Source organism: Hyaloscypha bicolor (genome assembly GCF_002865645.1).
Source record: "Hyaloscypha bicolor E unplaced genomic scaffold K444scaffold_10, whole genome shotgun sequence".
NCBI classification, from domain to species: Eukaryota; Fungi; Ascomycota; class Leotiomycetes; order Helotiales; family Hyaloscyphaceae; genus Hyaloscypha; species Hyaloscypha bicolor.
In genome coordinates this window covers 615,950-637,928 of record NW_020194512.1, presented here as the reverse complement: position 1 = coordinate 637,928, position 21,979 = coordinate 615,950, and the positions used below count along the sequence as shown (strand labels likewise).

Sequence of the window (21,979 nt, the reverse complement as noted above, 5' to 3'; positions counted from 1 at the left end):
TTATAATTTATTAGAAGATTAGAAGATAATTATATTAGTAATAAATACTAGTCTAGATAAATAGAACGGAACTTTTAGTTAATATAATAATAAAGAGAAAAAGAGAGTTATATAATACGAGTCTGAAATCTGAAATAATACTAAATAAAGATATAATACTACTAAAAGAGAATACTAAAAACTAGTAAAATATTTATAGAAAATATAATTCTAGCTATATAGAGTTTATTTTATCCTTGAACTAGATACTAATATATTCGTTATATAACTAAGCAAAGTAGCTATAGATCTTCCTAGAGCTCTAGTTACTTACTAGCTAGTATGAATTTAACTATTTAATTTTAAAGTCAAGTATATTAAAGGAACCAAGTATATTACTATTAATGAATTATTAAGATACCTATAATAAGAAAGTAATACTAAAGATAACGAGAATATTAATAAATAATTAGTAATAGAGCTTAATATTATTAGAATAGTACTTATTAGACGGGAAGTTTAATTAAAAAAAAGCAGTCCCGATTTAGTTATATAATATTATTTTAAGAAAGCAGATTTCTAAGATCTTTACCGGATATTTAGATAATAGTATTTAGTTACTAGAGATTAATAATTAAAGCCTTATTATATCTAGAAGCAAATTAGTAATATTAAAAAATAATAAAATCCGAAAGTTATATAATAAAAACTATAGTCTTTTATATATAACCTCTAATAAAGTAGTAAATAATAATACTAATTTATATACTTTACTTAATAATCTAACTATTTTACTAAATCCCTTAGATAATAGCTATTCCGAATAATACTAGGATATTATATAATATCTTATAATACTTTCTAGACTAGAAGAAATATCTAGAATCGAGTTTTAAAAGTTAAGTAAAAAAGCTTTGAATTATAGTATAAGAGATTAATTACTCTAGAAAGTTATATTTAAAATATATTTATCTCGACTTATTATTAATAATTAAGAATAAAGAGAGATTATTATTAAAGAGCTATATAATAAGATTAGATATACCGGAAGGAAAAGTATTTTTTACCTAGTAACTAGCTACTATTACTAGAAAGGTTATTATAATTATATATAGAAGTATATTAGTATTTATAAAGTCTATTAGTATAAAAATAAAAGAAGATAAGAAAAAGCTCTATATTTAATAAAAGCTATATTTCTTTTCTATTACCTTAGAATTAATATAGTTAAACTATTAGACTATAAAGAATATAACTTATTAGTTATTACTAGAAACAACTTTTTAAAATAGGTTAAAACTAGATCTTTAAAAAACCTAACTAGTAAGAAGATTACTAAGTTTATTTAGAAAGAAATTATTTATAAATATAGTTTATTTAAATAGCTTAAGATAAATAGTAAATCGGAATTCAAAGAAATAGTAATTTAGGAACTTAATAAGCTAGAAATTAATAGAATTATTATTTTGGCCTATAATTTCAAAAGAAATAATATAATTAAGAGAGAATATTAACTAATTATTTAAGTACTTATTATACTTATAATAGATAGAAAGAAGTCTTAAATAGATTTATTACTATATATTCTATTTACTAACCAAGTTACTATATATAGATTAACTAGATTTACTTCCTTTTATATAGTCTATAGTAGGGAAGCTATATTACTTATAGAAATATACTTTCTAACCTAAAGAATACTTAGATAGGATAAAGTTTATAATAAAGAAATACTTCTGGAAATATATATAAAGTAAATATAGATAAGAAATAAAAATATTAAAAAAGCCAGGATAAAGAAAAATAGATAATACTAAAAGAGAAAAGAGTAATTTAATACTATTTACTAGATTTATTTAAAGCTAATTTCCGAAAAGAATCCGGTTCTTATATATAATATTAAATTAATAAATTAAGAAAAGTTAAGAAATATAAAGCTATTATATTATTAGCTTAGTCTATATAAAGTAAGGTATATAGATTAACTAAAAAAATACTATATACTAGAAGAGCTTAATAGTATTATATTCCGAAGAATATATACTAGAAATTAACTTAAGTAGTTTATTAAAAGAAATAAATTCTAGTATTTTCCTAAAGATAAAATTAATAATAAATATATATCTATAAATAAATATTTCATAATAAATATAGAACTAGAAAAGGAAATATTTATAGAGTACTATAAGTAAAATAATACTTAGGAGATTAAGAAAGCTACTAGTATTATTATATATATTCTAGAATTACTAGAATTAGAGAGAATAAAATATATCTTTTTTATAAAGAACTAGAAAGAAATATCTAATAATAGGAACTTCTTTTAACCTGAAATAAAGCTTATTACCTTTAATTCTTTATATATTCTTTAATTTTTTCCTTCTAACTATTATTTATAATCTTTAGAGAATATTATTATTAAATTACTATTCTGGAAATTAGATAAGCTTTACTATTACTTATTTCTTATTATTATTTAATTATTACTATTAGATAGTATTTATAATATATGAAATTCTATTACTAGATTTTAGGAATTAAATATAAAGTATTTATTTTAGTATAAAAATAAATAGGAAATTAAGAGATTATCTTATAAACTCTTAATTCCGAGCTATAATATACGAATAGTAATTATATTTAGAGATAAAGAGAAAAGAAAAGAAAGAAAGAGGTTTTTTTATATATTTCTTACTAAGCTAGAAACTTTTTAGAAGCTTTATTTACCTTTTTAATAAACTATTCTTATAGTTTATACTAGTCTAAAGCTCGATTATAATATCTATAGATCTCGATTTTAATTTGAACTACTATTATAAGTTTCCTTATAATATTTAAATAAACTTCCTAATTAGAAGTTATATATAAATGAAATAGCTAAACTAGAAGCCTTATAAGAGAAAAGGAAAACCTTATTAAACCTAATAGTTATTCCCGAAAGTATTTAATAATATATAATTCTGGAAGTCTTTTAAATATTAGATAAACTCGATCTGTCTATTTAAAGCCTATCTTATATCTAGCTTATCTCGAATTAAGGGACTTACCTTTCCTTTTATATACTTATAGCTATTTTAAAAATATATATTAAGACTTAATTAGTATATTATATATTCCTATTTCTATATAAAGAGAACTTCTCCTATATAGAACTTATTTTCTATAAAAATACCGTTTTATTACCAGGAACTAATTACTTTTTTAAAAAGCTAATATAATTTAATAATTCTTATTATTAATCTATTTCTTACTATTAAATATTATCTAAATAATTAAGAAAATACCTTTAATATTATATTCTTAATACTAATTCAGAATACTTAATCTTTCTATATTCTATATTAACTTTAATATTAATTATTCCAAACTCAATAATAGTATTATAAATCCTATTTATATTATCTTATAATTCTTTTTTCTATAAACTCCGAAGTATTTGATATTATTTTTATAGATATAAATATTATTTTAAAGTTCTAACTAACTAAATAGTTTTATATTATATAAAGTTAATCTTAATAAATATTAAATAAATATAATTAGCTTTTGGAAGAGATATAAATTAGTTTTAGAAGAAGTAATATTTTATTCTAAATTATTTCTTAATCTTATTATTCTAATTTCTTTTCTATTAATACTTATTTTATATTTTCCTAATATCTTTAATATATTTATATATTTTATTTTTTATATATTTCCTATATTATTTCCTTTCTTTTATATTATTTTTTGAATTAATAGAAATATCTCTAAATAAATAGAGAATTAGAATATATTTATATTATAAAATTTTTATTATTTCTTTCTATATTCTAATATTTTAGACACTATTACTATATTTTTATTTCTATTATATTATATTCTTATTTTTCTATTATTATTATTTAGTTTAATTTATTTTAATTATTTCCTAGATTATATTTCCTTAAATATATATATTCGTATTCTTTTCTATAATAGAAGCCTAATTCTATATTTTACCTTCTATAATTATTCCTAATTTATAACTATATTACTTTAAATATATCTAATTATTATATTTACTTTCCCTATTATATATATTATTATTTTAGCTTTATTTTCTTACTAGTAAGAAAGAAAAAACTCAAATATATATAATATCTTTATATAATTCAAATCTATTCTAATTTATTCTTTATTTTAAAATATATTTAAAAGAAATCCTTATAACCTCGAGAACCTTTAATTCTATAACTAATAACTATTATACTAATAATATCTTTATAATATTTTCAAGAATAATAAGATAGCCAAAGAATAGATTCCTTAAGTTAGTAAAATATAGTAGCTAGTTCTTATAAGCTATAGTATTATTAAAAGCCTATAGATTAATAGTATTAAAGTTCAGAATATTAAAGAAGCTTGGGTAATTATAGAAGGCCTACTAATACTAGAAAAGATAGCTATAATTACCGAATTTAATATGAATATTCTAGATAACCTAAGTAATATATATAATAAGCTCTTGAAATAGAAAACCTTTATTAGAAACGGAACTAAACTAGAATTAACTAAGGAGGAACTAAAGAACTACTAAGCCAATAATAGGGAATCCGTTTATTCCTATATCTCGGCTAGTTTTAATATATTATATAAACTACTTATTCTTTTTTTGAAATAAATAATAATTTATTTATTAAGAATACAAGAATTAGTAATATTATTCTTCTTTTAATCTAGTAGATTATAGTTATTATTATCTTTACTTTATTCGAGAATATTATTAAAGGCATTTCCAAAAACAAATAAGAGAAGCTTAATAAGATTAAGACTATAGTAAATAGTCTGGAAACTAAGAGTTAGAATAGAATCATACTATATAGTAAAGCTTTTAGCTAATATATTAATAATATCTGTAATAACCTTAGTAAAAATATTTATAAGAAGTTATATTTTCTTTTTAAGATAAAAGCTTTAGTATATAAAGCTATTTTATTAATTAATAAAGCTACTTTAGAATATATAAAGAATAAGAAGTATTAGAATACTAGTATATTTACTAAATTAGATATTACTAAAATATTTAAGTATACTAAAGCTATTTTGGAACCTGGAGAATTAGAGTTTAAGCTACTATTAGCTAATAATCTTAAGGCTAAATAGTATACCTTTAATACTTCCGAAATCCTAATTAAGGAAGCTTATAATAATAAGCCTTTTCCTACTTTCCGAGATAAGCCTAAAGAATAGACCCCTATTATAATTTTAGCTTTAATTTAATCGGATCTAGCTAAGAAAAATAAAGCTAATTTAATAAAACCTAGTAAGAAAGCTACTAGTAAAGCTAATAGAACTAGTAAGACTAGTAGAACTAGTATAACTAGATAAGAAGAACCTAGTAAGGATAGGAAGTAAGCTAAACCTAAGACTTCTAATAAATAATAAAGATCTGAGTATTAGACTAAATATAAGATTAGTAAAATAGAGAAAAGTAAGAGGGACCCCTCTATACTAAAGAGAAAGATACCGTCTAAAAAGACTCCCTTAACTATATCCAGAACTAAGAAGCGGAAGACTCGGAATATTAAATTTAAAGAACTTAATAAAGGTATTTAGTATATCTATAAGATATTAGCTAAATAGAAATTAATACTTACTTAGTAAGATAAGTATACCTTTAAGGAGGTATATAGTAGTATTATAAGACCTATCTATAAGCGAGAATACTATAGGATTAATAATAGATTTCTTAAAGCTTTCTATATAGTATATATTTAGTAATTTACTAATATTCTTTCTATTAATATATAAGAAATCAAGAATACTCTAAAGGTAGTTACTAAGATCTATAAAGTTACTAAAGGCAAGAAGTATATTTCTATTACTTGAGTAAATAAGAAGATACGGGATTTCTTCTTTAAGAGCCTAGAAATTAAGAAATATAAATATAAGTATTATATTTCTAATTAATTCCGCCCTAATCTATAGTTCTAATTTAATACTATAGTCTCTATTCCTGAATCTAGTATTACTAATTTAGGTATAAATAGCTATATTTATAAGAAGAATTACCTGAAATAGATTAAGAAGCTTAGTATTCAAGAACTTTTAATAGAGGAAATAGAGATATTATAGTTCTATTTCCGAAAAGATAATATATTAATATATAGAGATCTTAGTAATAGCTACTTTACCTTAGTCTCTCAACTCTTAATAGTAGATCTATTAATATGGCTCGGATTTTACGAGATATTAAATAAGTATCCTATTTACCTAATTATTTACCCTTAGCTAGTCCGATATTTTATTTCTGGAAATATTAATTATAATTAATATAAAGGTAATACTAAAGATCTAGCTATTACTAAAGCTTTAAATAGCGAATTCTATCTTAGTAAAGAGTATTGGAATATCGGCTATATTTTTCTTATAGACTATAAGAAGGCTATTACCTTTAGTAAAAAGTTCTTTAAAATATTAATTACTTTTCTATTTCTAATAAATTTGAACCAGAAGTAGTTAAGGAATTAAGTAAGTATTTACTAAAGGTAATAGAAAGAAAGACTCCGAGTATAGTCTATATAACTAGATAAATAAATACCTTTAACTAGATAATCTATAAGTCTGAAATTATAGGAAAATATTAATTCTCGGATAATATATAAGTTAAAGAATAGTTTAATAATAATTTACTACTTAATAGGCCTTTTACTATAATTCTAATAGGTCTAGTTACTATTAAGAATAAAATATACGAAAATAGAGTCTCCTATAAGGTTATTAAAGCCTTTTACCTAGAGCTTTCTCCTCTTATTAAAGATTAATTTAAGAATATAATAGATAATACGAAATTTAAAGAAGCTATCCGTTTAGAGTATATTAGTATAATTTATAATATGATTTACTATAATAAGCCTCTTTAATACCTAGCGGTAAAGGCGGAAATTAAGTAATAGTTAAAGGCAGATACTAATTAATATAGAGAACTATAACGGATTTAGTATAAGAATATAGCTAAACGGGTTCGGATTACCTTTAAGTAAGTTCGGGAGTATAAAATAAGATTATTTAAGGGTAATAAGTCTTATTTTAGGTATATAGAGAAGAAATTAGATTAACTAATAGAGAAAGATTTTAAATATTTTATTATTTCGGACTCTAAATAGGATTTTTCTATTATTTTTAGTACTTAGGAGATAAGTATAAATAAATAGGGGGTCGGATATAGTATAGTAGACTGTATTTATTAAAAATTATATTATTTTAGTAGTTTTGAAGTTTAGGTTATATAGTAAAGGCTATAGCCTTTTATATATAACTTGCGGAAATTATATAAGAGAGTTAGTTTCTCTATAGACTCAAAGAATAATCTTTTATAAGTATTTAATTCATTAAGCTTTTATATACTATATACTATTTATATTTTACTATTTATACTTTTAATTTATTATATTATTATTAAGTTACATTTTATACTCTAGTATACTTTATATGGGTTTTTATCTTATTATAGTTTCCCTCCTATAATAAAATTTATAAAAATCTTATTTTAGGGTTTCTTAGGCTATAGTAAACTATTAAGTAAATTATATAGTAAATGCCTTTTAGTCTTAATTTTCTAGTAAATATTATATTCTTAATAATATTTATAAATATTTCTTTTTATATTCTTCTAATATTAGGATCTTCTAAGAAGCTTAAAAGTCTTTTTTATTTTATAATATCCGGCTATTAGATTATTATAATAAAGCTTTATAATTTTTTAATATAGAGCGGAATTTTTAGATATAATAATTCTTAAATAATATTTAAATAAACTTGAATTATTTTTCTAGATTTCTTTTTTTTTTAGTATCTCTTTTACTAAGCCTCTATTTTAAGATATTCTAATATTAAAAATCGTTTCTTTAAATTACCTGAATAATATTTAGAAGGGATTTAGATAAAAAAGCTAGTACTATAGTTCTTTTAGTAATTATATATATTTATATATAAGGAATTAGATATTTATAATTATCTAATTTAAAAACTCGAGAAATCAAAAAGTTTTTAGTTCTATTAAATAATATAGTTATAAATATTTCTATTATCTTAGCTATAGTAATAAAGCCTTTAAGGCATTTCTCTATATCTTGCTTTTTAACTAATTCTATAATTAAGGAATCTATAAAATAATCTATTTATTTATTTTATAGTAAATATTTCTTCCTAACTACTATAAATATAGCAAGTATTAAATAATATTTATTCTAAAGAAGGAACTTTTTAGATATTTATAAAAACCTCTAAATTATAATTATAAAAGCTTCTTTTAGCTTCTTTTAAAAGGTCGGAAGCTAAGTTATATTAATAGAACTTTCTTTATAATTAGGCCTTTTACTAAATCTATTTACTAGATTTAAGGCACTTTTATAATAAATAATATTAAAATTATATATTATAAGACATATTATCTAATATATTTAATAGCTTTTTAGATACTTTATTTCTATAAAATATTAGAGATTATTATAGTTTATAATAACCTTAATTATAAATCTGAACTTTTTAAAGTAATAGTACTAATACTTAAAGGCTTTAATAATTATAAATAATTCTCTATTATAGGTATTATAGTTATATTTGGCTCCGGAAAGTTTTCGAAACCAGAATACTATCAGATATTAATATTTTTTCGGGCTATTACTGGAATTAATTTATTATAAAATAGTACTAGTAATTATAAATTTTAATATATTAGTTTTAATACAAATTTTCTTAAAAGAATTAAAATAGACTAGAATAGATATTATAGTAAAAGCTTTTTTTAAAGTCTTAAAGCTTTTAGTCGCTTTATCTATTTATATAAAGAGACCGGATTTCTGGTTCTTTTCTATTTCTTTTAAGAGATTTATTAAGCCTATAGTTATCTGAGAATAATAGTAGATAAACCTATAGTAAAAATTAGTAAATCCAAGAAATATTTGAATATTATAGAATAATTCTGGTTTTGGCTATTTAATAATATTATAGACCCGTTTAGAATCTATATAAATACCTTCTATTCTAATAAGAAAGTCCAAGAATTCGATTTCTTTAATATTAAATTTGTATTTATTAAGTTTATAAAACAGATTATTTTTATATAATCTAATAAGTATTTAGTAAATATAATTATAGTATTTATTTTTATTTCGGGAATAAATAAGAATATTATTTAAATAAATAACTATAAAATAATTCAAGAGTCCTATAAGTATAATATTAATATATATTTGAAATATAGCTAGTATATTAGCTAGCTTAAAAGGTATTATAAGATATTTAAAATAGTTATAGCAGGTTCTAAAAGCCGTCTTTTACTTGTATTTTTTATGAATTCTTATCTAATAATATATATTCTTAAGATCTAATTTTATAAAAATCTTGGCTTTTTAGAGTTAATTAAGGGTCTTATTAATAAGAGAAAGCGAATACTAATTCTTAATTATAACTTAATTAAGTCTATAATAATTAATATAAAGATATAGCTCCTTATTTTTCTTGGAAATAAAAAGAATAAGTATTTTTACTAAGCTTTTACTAAATATTATCTAATATTTATAAAGTATATTCTATAAATACAGATATAATACTTCTAGCTAGGTCTCTAATAGATTATATAAAGGTTTATACGGAATTATACTATTTATATTAATAGAGTATTTAATATTACTAAGATTAGAAAGTTCTAAAGCTTTATTAGAATTAAAACCCTCTAAAAAAAAATTATATTTATTATTCCGGAAATAGATAGATATCTCTAAAGCCTCTTTCTAGAGGATATTAATTTACTATATTAAAAACTCTTATTTAGTATTACTAGAACTATATAATAAAATAGAAATCTAGTAATTATTATATAAAACCCATTATCTAGAATAGTTATATTTATCTTTAATTAAAAATAAAACTCGAAGTACTAGCTTAGAATACCAGTTAAGCTTTTTTCTAAATTCTTTTAATATTAGGATTTTAATATTATTAAGTTATATAAATATATATATTTATTATTTCTTAATATAGTTTATATATTATATAAGAGTTACTTTATAAAATTCTATATTAAAAACGAGGCTATAAGAGCTAATATTCTTATATTTATAAAACCGGAACTTAAAAGAATATATTTTACTATAATTATTTTAAGATTATAGGCTTAATAGACTTTAAATCTATTTCTATAAAAGGTTATAAATTCTTAGTTATATTTAGCTAAGGTAATAAAGCCCTGGCTTTGAGTCTAATTATTATTAAGGAAGTTGTAATCTAATCCGGTATTATTGAGATTATTATATATTTCTAAGATACTTATTTCTAGCTATATTAATTTTGCTTAAATAGTTATATAAAGTAATATATCTTTTTATTATAATTAAAATTATTAATATTTAAGATTTTGGCTTTTTCTTTTTCCTGTTTTTTAGAAGAATCTTTTCTGAAGTATTTCTTTATAATAATAATATTAATCTGCTTCTATAAATATCTTGATTTTTCTATAGTTTTAGCCTTATTAGAGTTCTATTAAGCTTATTTAGTATACCTGAAATACTTTATATTTCCTAAAAAGTATTCTTTCTATTTATAAGTCTAATAAATTATACCTAAAGTAGAACTAGTACTTTATTAAGGCCCAGAAGAAACTAAAATACTATTTAAGGATTTCTTATATAATTTTCGGAACTTCTTCTTCCTTTTTTAATAGCCTTGCAAATTAGAATTTACTAAATTAGAGTTTTTAGAAATAGAGTTACTCTTATTAAATTTTTTTGTTTTTATTTTCCTTAATTTAAAATAAGTAATATATTCTGCTTTTTAAGCTTTTTTAAGTTATTTAAAAACAGATATTGCCTTATTTCCTGAGAAAATAGATATAAGTATCTAATAAGTCTTATAGTTTAATAAAGTAGTATTAAGAATCCGGATCTGATTTCTTTTAGGGTATGAGTTTTAATTAATTTTGAGACTAATTATTCGAATATATAACTTAGTAATTATCTTATTATTTTTCTAGTAAAGATCTCAAAGTTTTTTAAAGGCGTTTTACTAATGAATTTAAGGTACTTGAAGTATATTAGCTAAATAGGCCTTAAATTACTTCTAATAGACCTTATATAATAGTAGACTTTATATTATTATAGCCTTTTCAATATTATAAGATTTGTTTCTAAAAGTACTTATAATAAAGTTAATTCTAGAAAAGTATCTATTATAAGTTTAAGGTTAGGTTCTAAAAACTGTTTTCCAGAAAAATATAAATATTTTTTATTTCTTAAGGGATTTTCTATAATATAAATCAGATATCCGGACCTTAAAAAGCTTTTCTCGATTCAAATATATTTTCAAGATATTATATAATAGTTCCTAATAAATAGTATTAAGATTACTTTTAAAGCTTATTATATTAGGAAAGGAAATAAATTCTAATTCTATTTTAGGAAGTTCTCTAATAGAAATTACTAAGGAAAATAAAGTAAATTTATAAATAGAGTTTTTATAAGATATAGTAAACTATAAAATATTCCTAAGGGTATTCTTATATTATTCTAATTATAAGATATATTAATTAATTATATTTACTAATTCTTACTTTTATTAGAGTACTTTGATTTTAGTATATAAGTTCTATTCTATAGCTTAAGTAATAGTAATTTGGGTATTAATCTCGGTATTTTAATTATTACCGGAATTGTTTTCGTTATTATTACTCGTTTATAGAGGCTTCTAAAGGGCCCTATTAAAAGTATTAGACAAGTCTTTACTATTACCTATATTAGAGTTAATTTGGTTAACTTCTTTTATAGAAATAGCTTTAGTAAGAAATTATATATTTTATAGATTTTAAGATATAATTACTTATTAAACTATCTTCTTTAAGAGTAAAGAGATTAGTTTATAAAGTATTTGTTAGTAGGTAATAAGATAATAGAATAAATTAGTAAATTATAAAACTATAATATTAAATTTAATATAAAACTAATCTCAGTTCCTTTTATAAAGTTCAGGAAAGCCTTTTCTAAATAGGAGGCTCTAATAATATATATATAATTAGTAATTTATAAGTCTAATACTTATAATATAAATAGTAGTTAGTTATAATATTAAAGGGCTATTAATCTCTCTAATTAATACCCGCAATATTCGAGGTTCGTTATATGCCTTTAGATTACATAGAACCCTATATATATTACAGAATTCGAGACTATAAAATAGAGCTTCTAATAAGCTAAAATTAGTATATTAAAGAATTATTCAAGTTATTCAAGTTATTTATAAATAATTCATAAATAACTTGAATAAAATAAGAGTAACGAATATCTTAAATAATTTGAGTAAAATAGAATAATTATTTATAAATAATATGAATAATTATGAATAACTATATAAAAGTCACGTGGAAGTCAATTAATTATAGTAAATTGACATATATTTGAATTTAAAGAAAAGAACTAAGATATTTATTAAGCAGCCTTATATAAGCTAAGCTAATACTTATAAGGCTATTTAAATATAGATTTTCTATAATAAATAAACTAATTATTACTAAATTTCGATTCGCTTACCAAGTGCCACTACTACCTGGTTAGATAGAGAGGTAGTACTAGGTGCGGGCCCCCCGAAAGCCTTACTCTATTAGGCTAGCTCAATCACGTGCATAGATCACGTGCGTTATTCAAGTTATTCATAATTATTTATGAATAACTGGAATAATATATGAATAAAATAAAAGTAACGGGTTTTTAGCTTAAATAAAATAAGAGTAATAGCCGTTATTCTATTCTATTCTATTTATTTAATATACTAACTAAAATATAGGTTTAAGGTTTAGTAATATAAAATATAAGGAAATCTATTTAGCGGATTTATTTAAATAAAGAAATAAAAGATATATAAAATACTAAATATTTAAATAAAAAAGAATTTATTACTTTTTTATTTAAATATTATATTTATAATTATATTAGTTATATTAAATTAAGTATTTTTCTAAAAGTTTCTATAAATAATTATATATTTAATTCTATATAAAATTACTATTTTATTATTCTAGTTTTTATTTTTATTTTTATATAAAATATAAATAATAGTTATTTGCCTATAATAGAAAACTATTTATAATAAAATAAAATAATCTAATTAAGTATTTCTAGTCTTTTAATATAAGTTTATAAAGTTATAGTTATTATTTAATAGTTTTTTAGTCTATATCTATTTATATAATATTCTAAATTTCAGAAATTCTATATAAGGCTATATTAGTATAACTTATAATTATTTGAAATAGTTTAATAGCTTCTTTTTTATCTAATATTTTCTAATTATTACCTTATATTTATTAAGGTTTATTTACTATTTCTTTTTCTTTTAAGGCTAAATAATTATTTATTAGGTTCTCTAAACTGCCTGATTTTTAGCTTAATTATATTATTAAAAGAATAGAGTTTATATAACTATTATATATTTGTTTTTATTTAGTAATATTAGAAGTCTAAATATAATTAAATAATAAATAGCCGCTTTATTAAAAAGCTTTTTAATAAAGTTAATATATTAATTGAAAGTAGCTAGAAAAAAAGCTAAATAAAAAACAATATTTACTAAAAAGTATATCCCAGAAGTCGGTCTTCTTATTAACCCTTAATAAGCAGTACACTATCTACAGTTATGAAGCTTTTATCGCGAATTGTCTCCCAGTGCTAGTCAACGCACTTCAGTAGTATAAACCAAAACATCGATAGTGGAGCAGTCATATGCGGAAGAAGCTTGTGTCACGAAGAGTGTCAAAGACATTTTCGGAATCAAATGGACAAACTGGCGCACGGTGGAGCTTGCGTAATAAGAAACCAAATACGCCACCCTCCGAGTAAGTACACCTCAGAAGCTAGGCTAAGGGTATGCTGACGGCCGCTTGCATCGACGTAGATTAAATTGATAAACTTCAGACCGATCTCTTGCGAAGCCCACTAGCCGGCCCTTTTCTCCGCCTTAATACCGTACTGAAGACAGACCCTGTAACACTTAAGAAAAAACATCGAATATTAGTTATCCCTTGAGTAGTATTCATGGGAAATGGAAGAGGCTTGCCCGGTTTAGCATACGAGACATATACTGGAGAGGGATGTGGCCGATATGCTAGCTTTCTACTAATTAGTGCTTTGTAGTATAATATACCAATTGTTTCTACCTTTCACATCTTGTCTTTCCGATGTCAACGCCCTAGTTAATTTGGTGGTGTTTTACCATGTATTTGATTTCTCGCTTTGAATGTCGCTTCCCTCGACCGTACCACGCTCCCGTGTTGGGACTGGCTGAGAGTTCAGCTGGAAGGAGCCTATTCAATCCGTCCAGCGTGTGCGTGTCACGGGGTCACTACAGCCTGAATACGGAAGCTCTTGCATTGTATGGAGGTGAGTGAGGAGAGCGGCTCAACCCTCCTGGGATCGGGCGAGCATTACATTCACGTACATCAGGCCTGCCTCAGCGCTAAGTGCCGCTGGGCATTCTTTGACCCTTCTGAGTGCCGTATCACAGATGCATGAATCTCTACTGTATCTCTAAATGCAACCCCAGCTGATCCTTTACTCCTTTTGCCAGTACCGTTTGAGTATCGGTGTTAATATCTGCCTTTCAAAGTCACTTGACGCGGCATCGCCGCTGCATATCTCTCCCTTACCCAGCTGATCCTTCGCTAGTATAGTTTTGGTGCCAAACGTCGGTTCAATTCTGCCTTGCTAGAATCTGTATGAATCTCCCAAAGCCACTTGACGCGGCATCACCGCTGTATGTCTCTCCTTTAACCCAGATGATCCTTCTCCAGTACTGTTTAGGTGCCAACGTCGGTATAATTCTGCCTTGCTAGAATTTGCATAAACCTCCTAAACTTTTTCATAAATCCTGCTTAATGCAGCATCGTTGCTATCTGGATCTCATAGCGATTAGCAGATATAGTAGCCAACTGCCTTCTATTCAATTAATACACTATCGCCGAGGTGCGTCCGCCTGCATACAGTCGGTCCGATCCAAAAGCGACAAAACGGTCGCTCTTTTACGCCCATAATAACTTTTTAACCACAACCCTAATTAATTAATACTAAGTGATGCGATTATAGAGTAGAACGAGGCAAAAAATACCTATTAATCAGATTTTTAATATAATTTGTAGTTCATTAATAATCGAGGTTCAAAGTGCACGGACCCTTTTTACTTTTTTGATTTTTCCTCATACAAAACGCCAATATATTTGCTCGCTAAGGTCACGTGATCCCGGACTTTAGGGGGAGATCGCGGCATCTCACCAGCCTTATTATTAATATAATAATAATAATTAAGTCCTATAAGCTTAAGTTAACCTTCCTAAATACTAAATATAGCTTTTTCTGGTATTATATATATTATATATATGGTAGGGCCCTAATTATATGGGTTTCAAGCTAACTTTTAGCTGAACTAAATCCATAAACATTACTTATTACTTAGCTACCTTCTTTCCCTTACTTTTGCATATTATCCCATTCGTCTATTACCTTTTTAGATATCGTTCTATAGCGTTTTTGCTTCCGTATACACCAAGCAGCTTGTTTAATACTTAATCCCTTCCGATATGCATCCATCCAGTAGAACGTACGGTTGCAAAATCTCCGTATAGTCTCAATCGAACAAGATTCAAGTGCCTCCACCACCTTAATCTTGGCATCTGGGAAGCTAGAAATAATATTAGTATACTTGTATTATAATATAAAAATAAGAAAATAAAATAAGAAACTTACTAGTCTGTTCTGTGAGTCTTTGCTCTAGCTATGCGAATATAGGCTTCTCCAAAATAATCGTCTCATTACCACTAATAATAAGCTTTCGCTGAGCCCAAAAGAGAGCCGAATCTTCAAGCTCTGCTTCGTTGCTTTATTCAATATCTGATTCATCAGAATTATCCTCTATATTAGAGGGTTTCCCATGCCGTTCGTTAATAGATGCTTGGATTGCAGCTTCTTCAGCTATGGTGAGAACTGTAATTGAATCAAGAGTCGAATTAGCTCGCTTGCGTTTCTGAAGCCTCACAGAGGTAGCTATTGGAAGTATGCAAAAGGGGCACTTGATTGGGTTTGTGGTTATTGAGGTATTAATATAATTATAGAAGAGCGGTCAACTTAGGGGGCAGTCACGTGACAACCAAAGTAAAAAAACGACCATACAAAACGCCAATATATTTGCTCGCTTAATCACGTGCATTATAACTTCCTTAATAATAAAGATATTATAATTTTGAGAACATAGAATTAATTCCTATAGTATATAGTATAGTTTTAATTAATACGATTTATATCAATTAGTATTGTGGTGGTTTTTATTTTTTTTTGTCGCTTTTGGATCGGACCAACTATACGTCCACGAAGCACGCCTGCTCTTCTTAAGCTGCGGAGGCGTGCCAATGTGGCCTAATCCTGTACGGTATTTTGTTATACGGCAGCACCGGGGCATCGTATTCCCCTTGTTTACTGCAACTCGCTCCTGGGGAGACTGTGGCTCGCCTTACATGAAATAGTAGAATGTAGAAGGAGCTAGGAGCCTAGACATCAACGGACGCTAGGATTCGTAGCAGGCTCGGCAACGATTGGCGTTTTGCACTATCGATAACAATTGATGCCACAATCATAAGGTATCAATAGTGCAATCGATTATTTAGCGAGCTAATCCCTACATACGTCTGATTTTACCCCTTTTCTAATGCCAGAAGATCCAGGAGTTTAGTAGAGTACTATACTATATATAATAAAGGTAAGGCTCTCTCTTATTTACTTTATTAAAGAAAGTATCTAGAACTCTGCTCCTTTTCTAGTACTTAAGGTACTCCTGCATCTTGTCTCGGCTTCAAGCTGCCCCCTATTCTAGGTAGCTTACCGTACAACAAGCCCCTGAAAAGACTCCTTCTGGCTTATCGCTCATTAGTACTATTAAAATGATATTAATAGCTATTCCTGTATCCGGTAAGATATAGTCCATACTAGTAAGGGGGTCTGTCACGATTTACCCTACCAAAAATCGGCCGCGCTTACATATTACTGCCCCTCCTTCCTTTTCTCTCAGTATTTACTATTACCTAAAATATTTACTCTCTCTCTATATATAAAAGTATAAAAGTAAAAGGGGGGATTAGGGAATATTAAATTCAAGTAGTTAAAAGCCTTGGTTCTCATTATTAAAGGCGGGGAAAGGCCCCTTAATAGTACAAATCTACTAGTCTCCCACTAGCCCTCCCATACGCTAGCTGCCTTGGGCCTATAAGCTTGGCAACTTTTAATAGGGGAGGGGTTAAGAGGGCGAGTATACAAAAGTAAAAAGCAATAAGTGGAGAGAGAAAGTGAGAAGTGAGCTTCGAGGCTTGTCAATCGCGAGGAAAAGGGAGCCCTATAATTATAGGCTGCTTATCGCTAAATTTTAGGGCCACGGTCGCTAAATTATAGGCTATAGGTACTAAAAATTTAGTGCTTAGCTTTCGTGGGGTGCGGGGTAATAATCGTTTAGTAATCGATTACCAATCGATTACAATCGATAGCTAATCAATAGTGCACACAATCGATTACTAATCGATTGCTCAGCAATCGTTGCCGAGCCTGAAAATTTCGTAGTGCCGTTTTTTGTACCTTTTTAAACAACTATGTAAAATCACTTGTCGCACGCGAATTCTTATAGCATCTAAGTTAGTTGAAGCTCTTAGAAAAATTGAAGTCGTACACTTGTATACGAGTTGGGTTGTTTGGAGAGAGTTGAGGGGAAGTTTCGAGAGCATTAAGCGACGCTTCTCTGCGAATTTTCGGTTAAAAAGGGGACCTAAATTGGCTCCGGCAAGGACCCATAATAAACGTAACAGGGGACCGAGAACGGTCACTGTCACGATCTCTTAATAGGCTTAGAGAAGTAGCTATATTACAGGCAATAAGGTCTGCAAAATTTTATATACAAATGATATGGAAACTGTAACCGATTCTCGAGGGAGCTAGAAAGGGGTCCCCCTCTAATCGTGATCTAACTGACTCACTAGCGCACTCAGAACTCAGGGCTTAACTCAGATTAGAGCAGCGACTGCTCAGGTCCAAAGACGGAAATTGGCTTTGTTGAGCTCAATTGTCATCTGAGACTTTAGAGGAAGGGAATGCATCCAAAGGCAGGCGAATATCCCGTTTCTCGCTTAGTGTATAGCGTCCACAGGCAGGGTGCTGCCCATGCTAGGCAGAAGCGGCCCTAGATCACATGAGTAAAGTTGTAGCCCCTTCATTTTTGTTCTGATTTTAAACTACCTACTCCTACTACAAGTCAATTCAAACCGAACCAGTTCAACACGACCGTCTCGTTCGTCTGAATATTATGCGTCACCCCCTGGGCACTCGTAGCTTGAAACCTGTCCCCATAAACATATGTTGTCCAGCCCTTCTCGTAATGATCCGCCAATATGCTAGCAGGCGTGCTCGGTAATCCTAGAACAGCAGTCCACTCTTTTATCTCCTCTTGAAGATTCTGAGGATAAAGTGTTGTGTCTGCCGTTCCATGGAAGACTTGAATCTTCGGTCGGCAGCCCTTGAAGCCAGGATACGTGGAGTCCAGGATGGTTTTCCACTCGGACCCAGTTTTGATGATTTTCCCGGTGGCGCAAGGATCGGACCAAACATCGAAGCCATTTCCTGCGAAACAGCCAAACGCTACACCAGCCCAGGCTGAACCAGCTGCAAAGACATCGGGATAAGAGCCCAGGAGGACATTTGTCATCATTGCTCCAGACGAAGTTCCCATCGAGAAAACACGGCTCGGGTCCCCGTTGTACTTTGCAAGTGTCCACTTCACCATGCTGACTATTCCTAGACTATCGCCTCCACCGTTATGGGTGAGTGTCTGGTTCGAGGAGACGTCCCAGCATTTGTCGGCCGTGTTTGGCGAGTCTGGGAAGATCATGATGTAGCCATGAGTATCGGCCAGAGTCGCGAGTTGCGTCCCTTTAAAGCAGTCTTGTGCGGTGCCATGGCACCAATGTGGATTTACGAGGATTGGGGGCTTGGCTTGGAGTTTCGATGGGACGTAAAGGTAGAAGCCTACGTTTGTGGGGTTGGTGCCGAAGTCTTTAATTTGGACGAGAGAGCCGGCTGCACTGAGTGCTGGAGATGGTAGAGAGAGGAAGGCAAGTGGAGGGAAGAAAACACCAAGAAAGAATTGAACTTGAATCATGTTGATTGAAGATAAGAGGCTCGTGGGATTGGAAAAACAAGAGTGGAAGCTGGGTGGTGAGAAACAGGAGGGGTTCAGGAAAAATCATCGAATATAAGCACTGCGAAAGCTCAATAGATTCAGGCCAAGAATCAGCCTTGTGTGATACTCGGAGGACCCCGTTCCGCCGGTTATATTATTACGACGTATGGCTACTGGCAAAATGGGAAGAGGGGGGAGTTTTCCCGACGTGAGATTATGACTGATTGGACCCCGCATTTTCGCTTAGCTTGCCCCTGAATCGATCGCTTAAAGTAACAAGGAGCGGCATCTCCTCTTCCGCATCCAATGACGACGACGCTAAAAAGTGAGTGTACATCAATAGAAACGTGTAGAACGTTGAACCTCATTGAGAACGCCGTTAAATGCAAGATGTCTTGCTTAGTAGTTGAAAAGACCTAAGACACGATTGGAGGAAATTGAGGTTGACAAGTCATTACCTCGGTTCAATTTCAATGGAGTTTGGAATGTGAAATGGGCTGTGATGAGACGAAACTCCTTTTTCTGCATATGAGAGTGTTTATATGTGTAATGCGCACCTGTGCCTGGAATCTCCTAAAATATCAAGTCTTTGACATTAAACACCATTAAATAACAACCGATTTTGAACGAAATATACAATATTCTCGAATGAGTCAAGGTTTTGATGTCGTCGAGGTCTACACCAGTACTGTACATCAGCAGGTCCAGTTCTCTAGCGCTCTTCTCCGTCGTTTCTTCCAGTTACTGATCCTCGTCTACTACTCTCCAGTCTAGTTTACCAGAAAATTTATTTTCTGAGAAATCGATTCCTTGAGGCTCAAGATCCCACGGCCAGTTAGTGCATAATTTGAGGGCGGTGGCGGTGGTGTGGTGGCTGCATCACGTGCATCAAACGCTGCTTCCCACTGCCTGTTGTGCCTCAGCATCGGTTGCCCGAATCTAAGAAGTCGGGCCGGGGCGTGTTTGCTTAACCCCCCTCTGAGAGTCTAAGCTGAATTATAGTAGCGTACCGAAAACGGCGTTCTCGAAGACAATTAAAGGCGTGGCGAGATTTGTTTGCGCGACTAACTCAAATACTGCATGCCAGATATTTGGGTTATTTTAGGTTAATATATTGGGTTTATTCGTGATAATTTACTCTACTAGAGGGATAGCTAATGCAATCTCTAACTAGTTCGAATTTACGCGCCCGTATAGCATAGCAAGATTACCAGAGGCAGTTATGTTAGTTATTCGGGAAGGGAGGGTACGAGCAGCTAGTTTGATCCGCAAAGCTTGGATGAGGCCGAGTACCAAGTTTTTGATAACTATGTACGTTAATAAGGAAGCTAGTTAGAAGAAGTTGAGCTGTACCTGGGGTAGCAGCCGTTGCAAAGACAATTTGGATAGTACCGGACGATAATGCGATACCAAGATCAGAACGTGTAGATTCAAAGAGACGAGGGAAGGCACCTAATCCTTTCTCGATCGAGTTATACCTGATTTGATCAAGTTTTGAGGCTATAGCCATTATTGCAGATTGAAAAGAACGTGAATGGAGTATTGAGGACCGGTGATGCAAGATGCAAGTTGTCGCTCAAGCTGGTGCGACCTTGCCATACGCCAGTTTCTCCTCGGCAGCACCCTTCAGGCCGAAGAGCTAATAAAATGGGTCCCAGCCCTTAAGAAATCCCGTTGGCCTAAGGAGTACTCTGAACCGGAGTGCAACACGAATTATCTGGCTGCAATAAAATTGTGCATTAAGCGGACTTTTGATAGAGTTCCACCCGCCTTATTTCTGATCCAATATTACTCAGTCTTGGAACTCCCCCCCCCCCCCCCCCCTGCCCCCAAAGGTGAGGTACACTAGGCAACCCACGCTCATCTCCTCCTTTCCTTGGCAGCTGATCGCATGTTCCTCCGTAGCACGTCAACCCCCACTGCCCCTATACTTATTAGTTTGATATGCAAAAACTAATTTACCTCTATTTTTCAACTGTACGCAAGATTCTCCTTGCCTTGTAGCGATGCGTAGGACCGCGGCCGGTCACTCAGCGCGGATTGTCTCGAGACTTGTCGCTTTATCCAATCGGCCTGTAACGTTGGAAGTACGTAAAGGGAAACCATTGCGTTGCACATTATTGTGCCTCCGAAATCACAATCCGGGAAGGAAAATGGCATTAGGCATTCTTGGCATTCGGTCCTGTAGATTTTTGTTAATGGTTCGATTGATGGAATCTGCTGACAAATATCCCACGCCCGGAGACGATTGACCCGTTCTACTGGGTTTGCCGCCCGTGTTGCAGAATTCTGGAAAAGACTAGTATACTCGGCAATTAGAAATCACTATTAGAGGCAAATGCCACCTCTTCGGAGTAAGAGTTGGGTCAGTTGAAAGAGGTTTTTCCAGAAAAGTGGTACCCCACTCCTTAAAACCTCCTTCCTTATCTTTTGGGTCTTGCTTTGGAAGGTGGCACCAAGGGGTTTATTCGCGCCAAGGAACCCCAGCTGCTAACCTCCGGGGAGCAAAACTTAGCGGTTAGGGCAAGGGTGGCACCCAACCCACTGGTGGGGCACCACAGGCCATGGTAGCGTTAGTCAGCTTGCCCCCTTACTGGCCCGGGGTCCCCTCAAGTTCCTTGGAGAGCCGTTGTGAGCTTGCACCGAAACAAAGAAGGCGGAACAAGGTCACCTTTATCGCCTCCCGAAGGATCGTCACTGACCGCAGATTGCTTCACCAAAACTTGCCCTTGGTCGAGTCCAGTCGTGCCGCATGCCTGGCCATGGTAGGGCAGGTCCGAGACGGTAG

General features: G+C 29.4%; 1 protein-coding gene across 1 annotated transcript; it reads right to left on the bottom strand.

The window, feature by feature from the left end:
• Positions 1-18,267: 18,267 nt before the first annotated feature.
• Positions 18,268-19,170, bottom strand: K444DRAFT_516117 (carbohydrate esterase family 1 protein; the record flags this gene model as incomplete). Its single annotated transcript, XM_024873657.1, has 1 exon — positions 18,268-19,170. The coding sequence occupies one exon, from the start codon at positions 19,168-19,170 to the stop codon at positions 18,268-18,270; it is 903 nt and encodes a 300-aa protein (XP_024743856.1).
• Between the last annotated feature and the right edge of the window lie 2,809 nt (positions 19,171-21,979).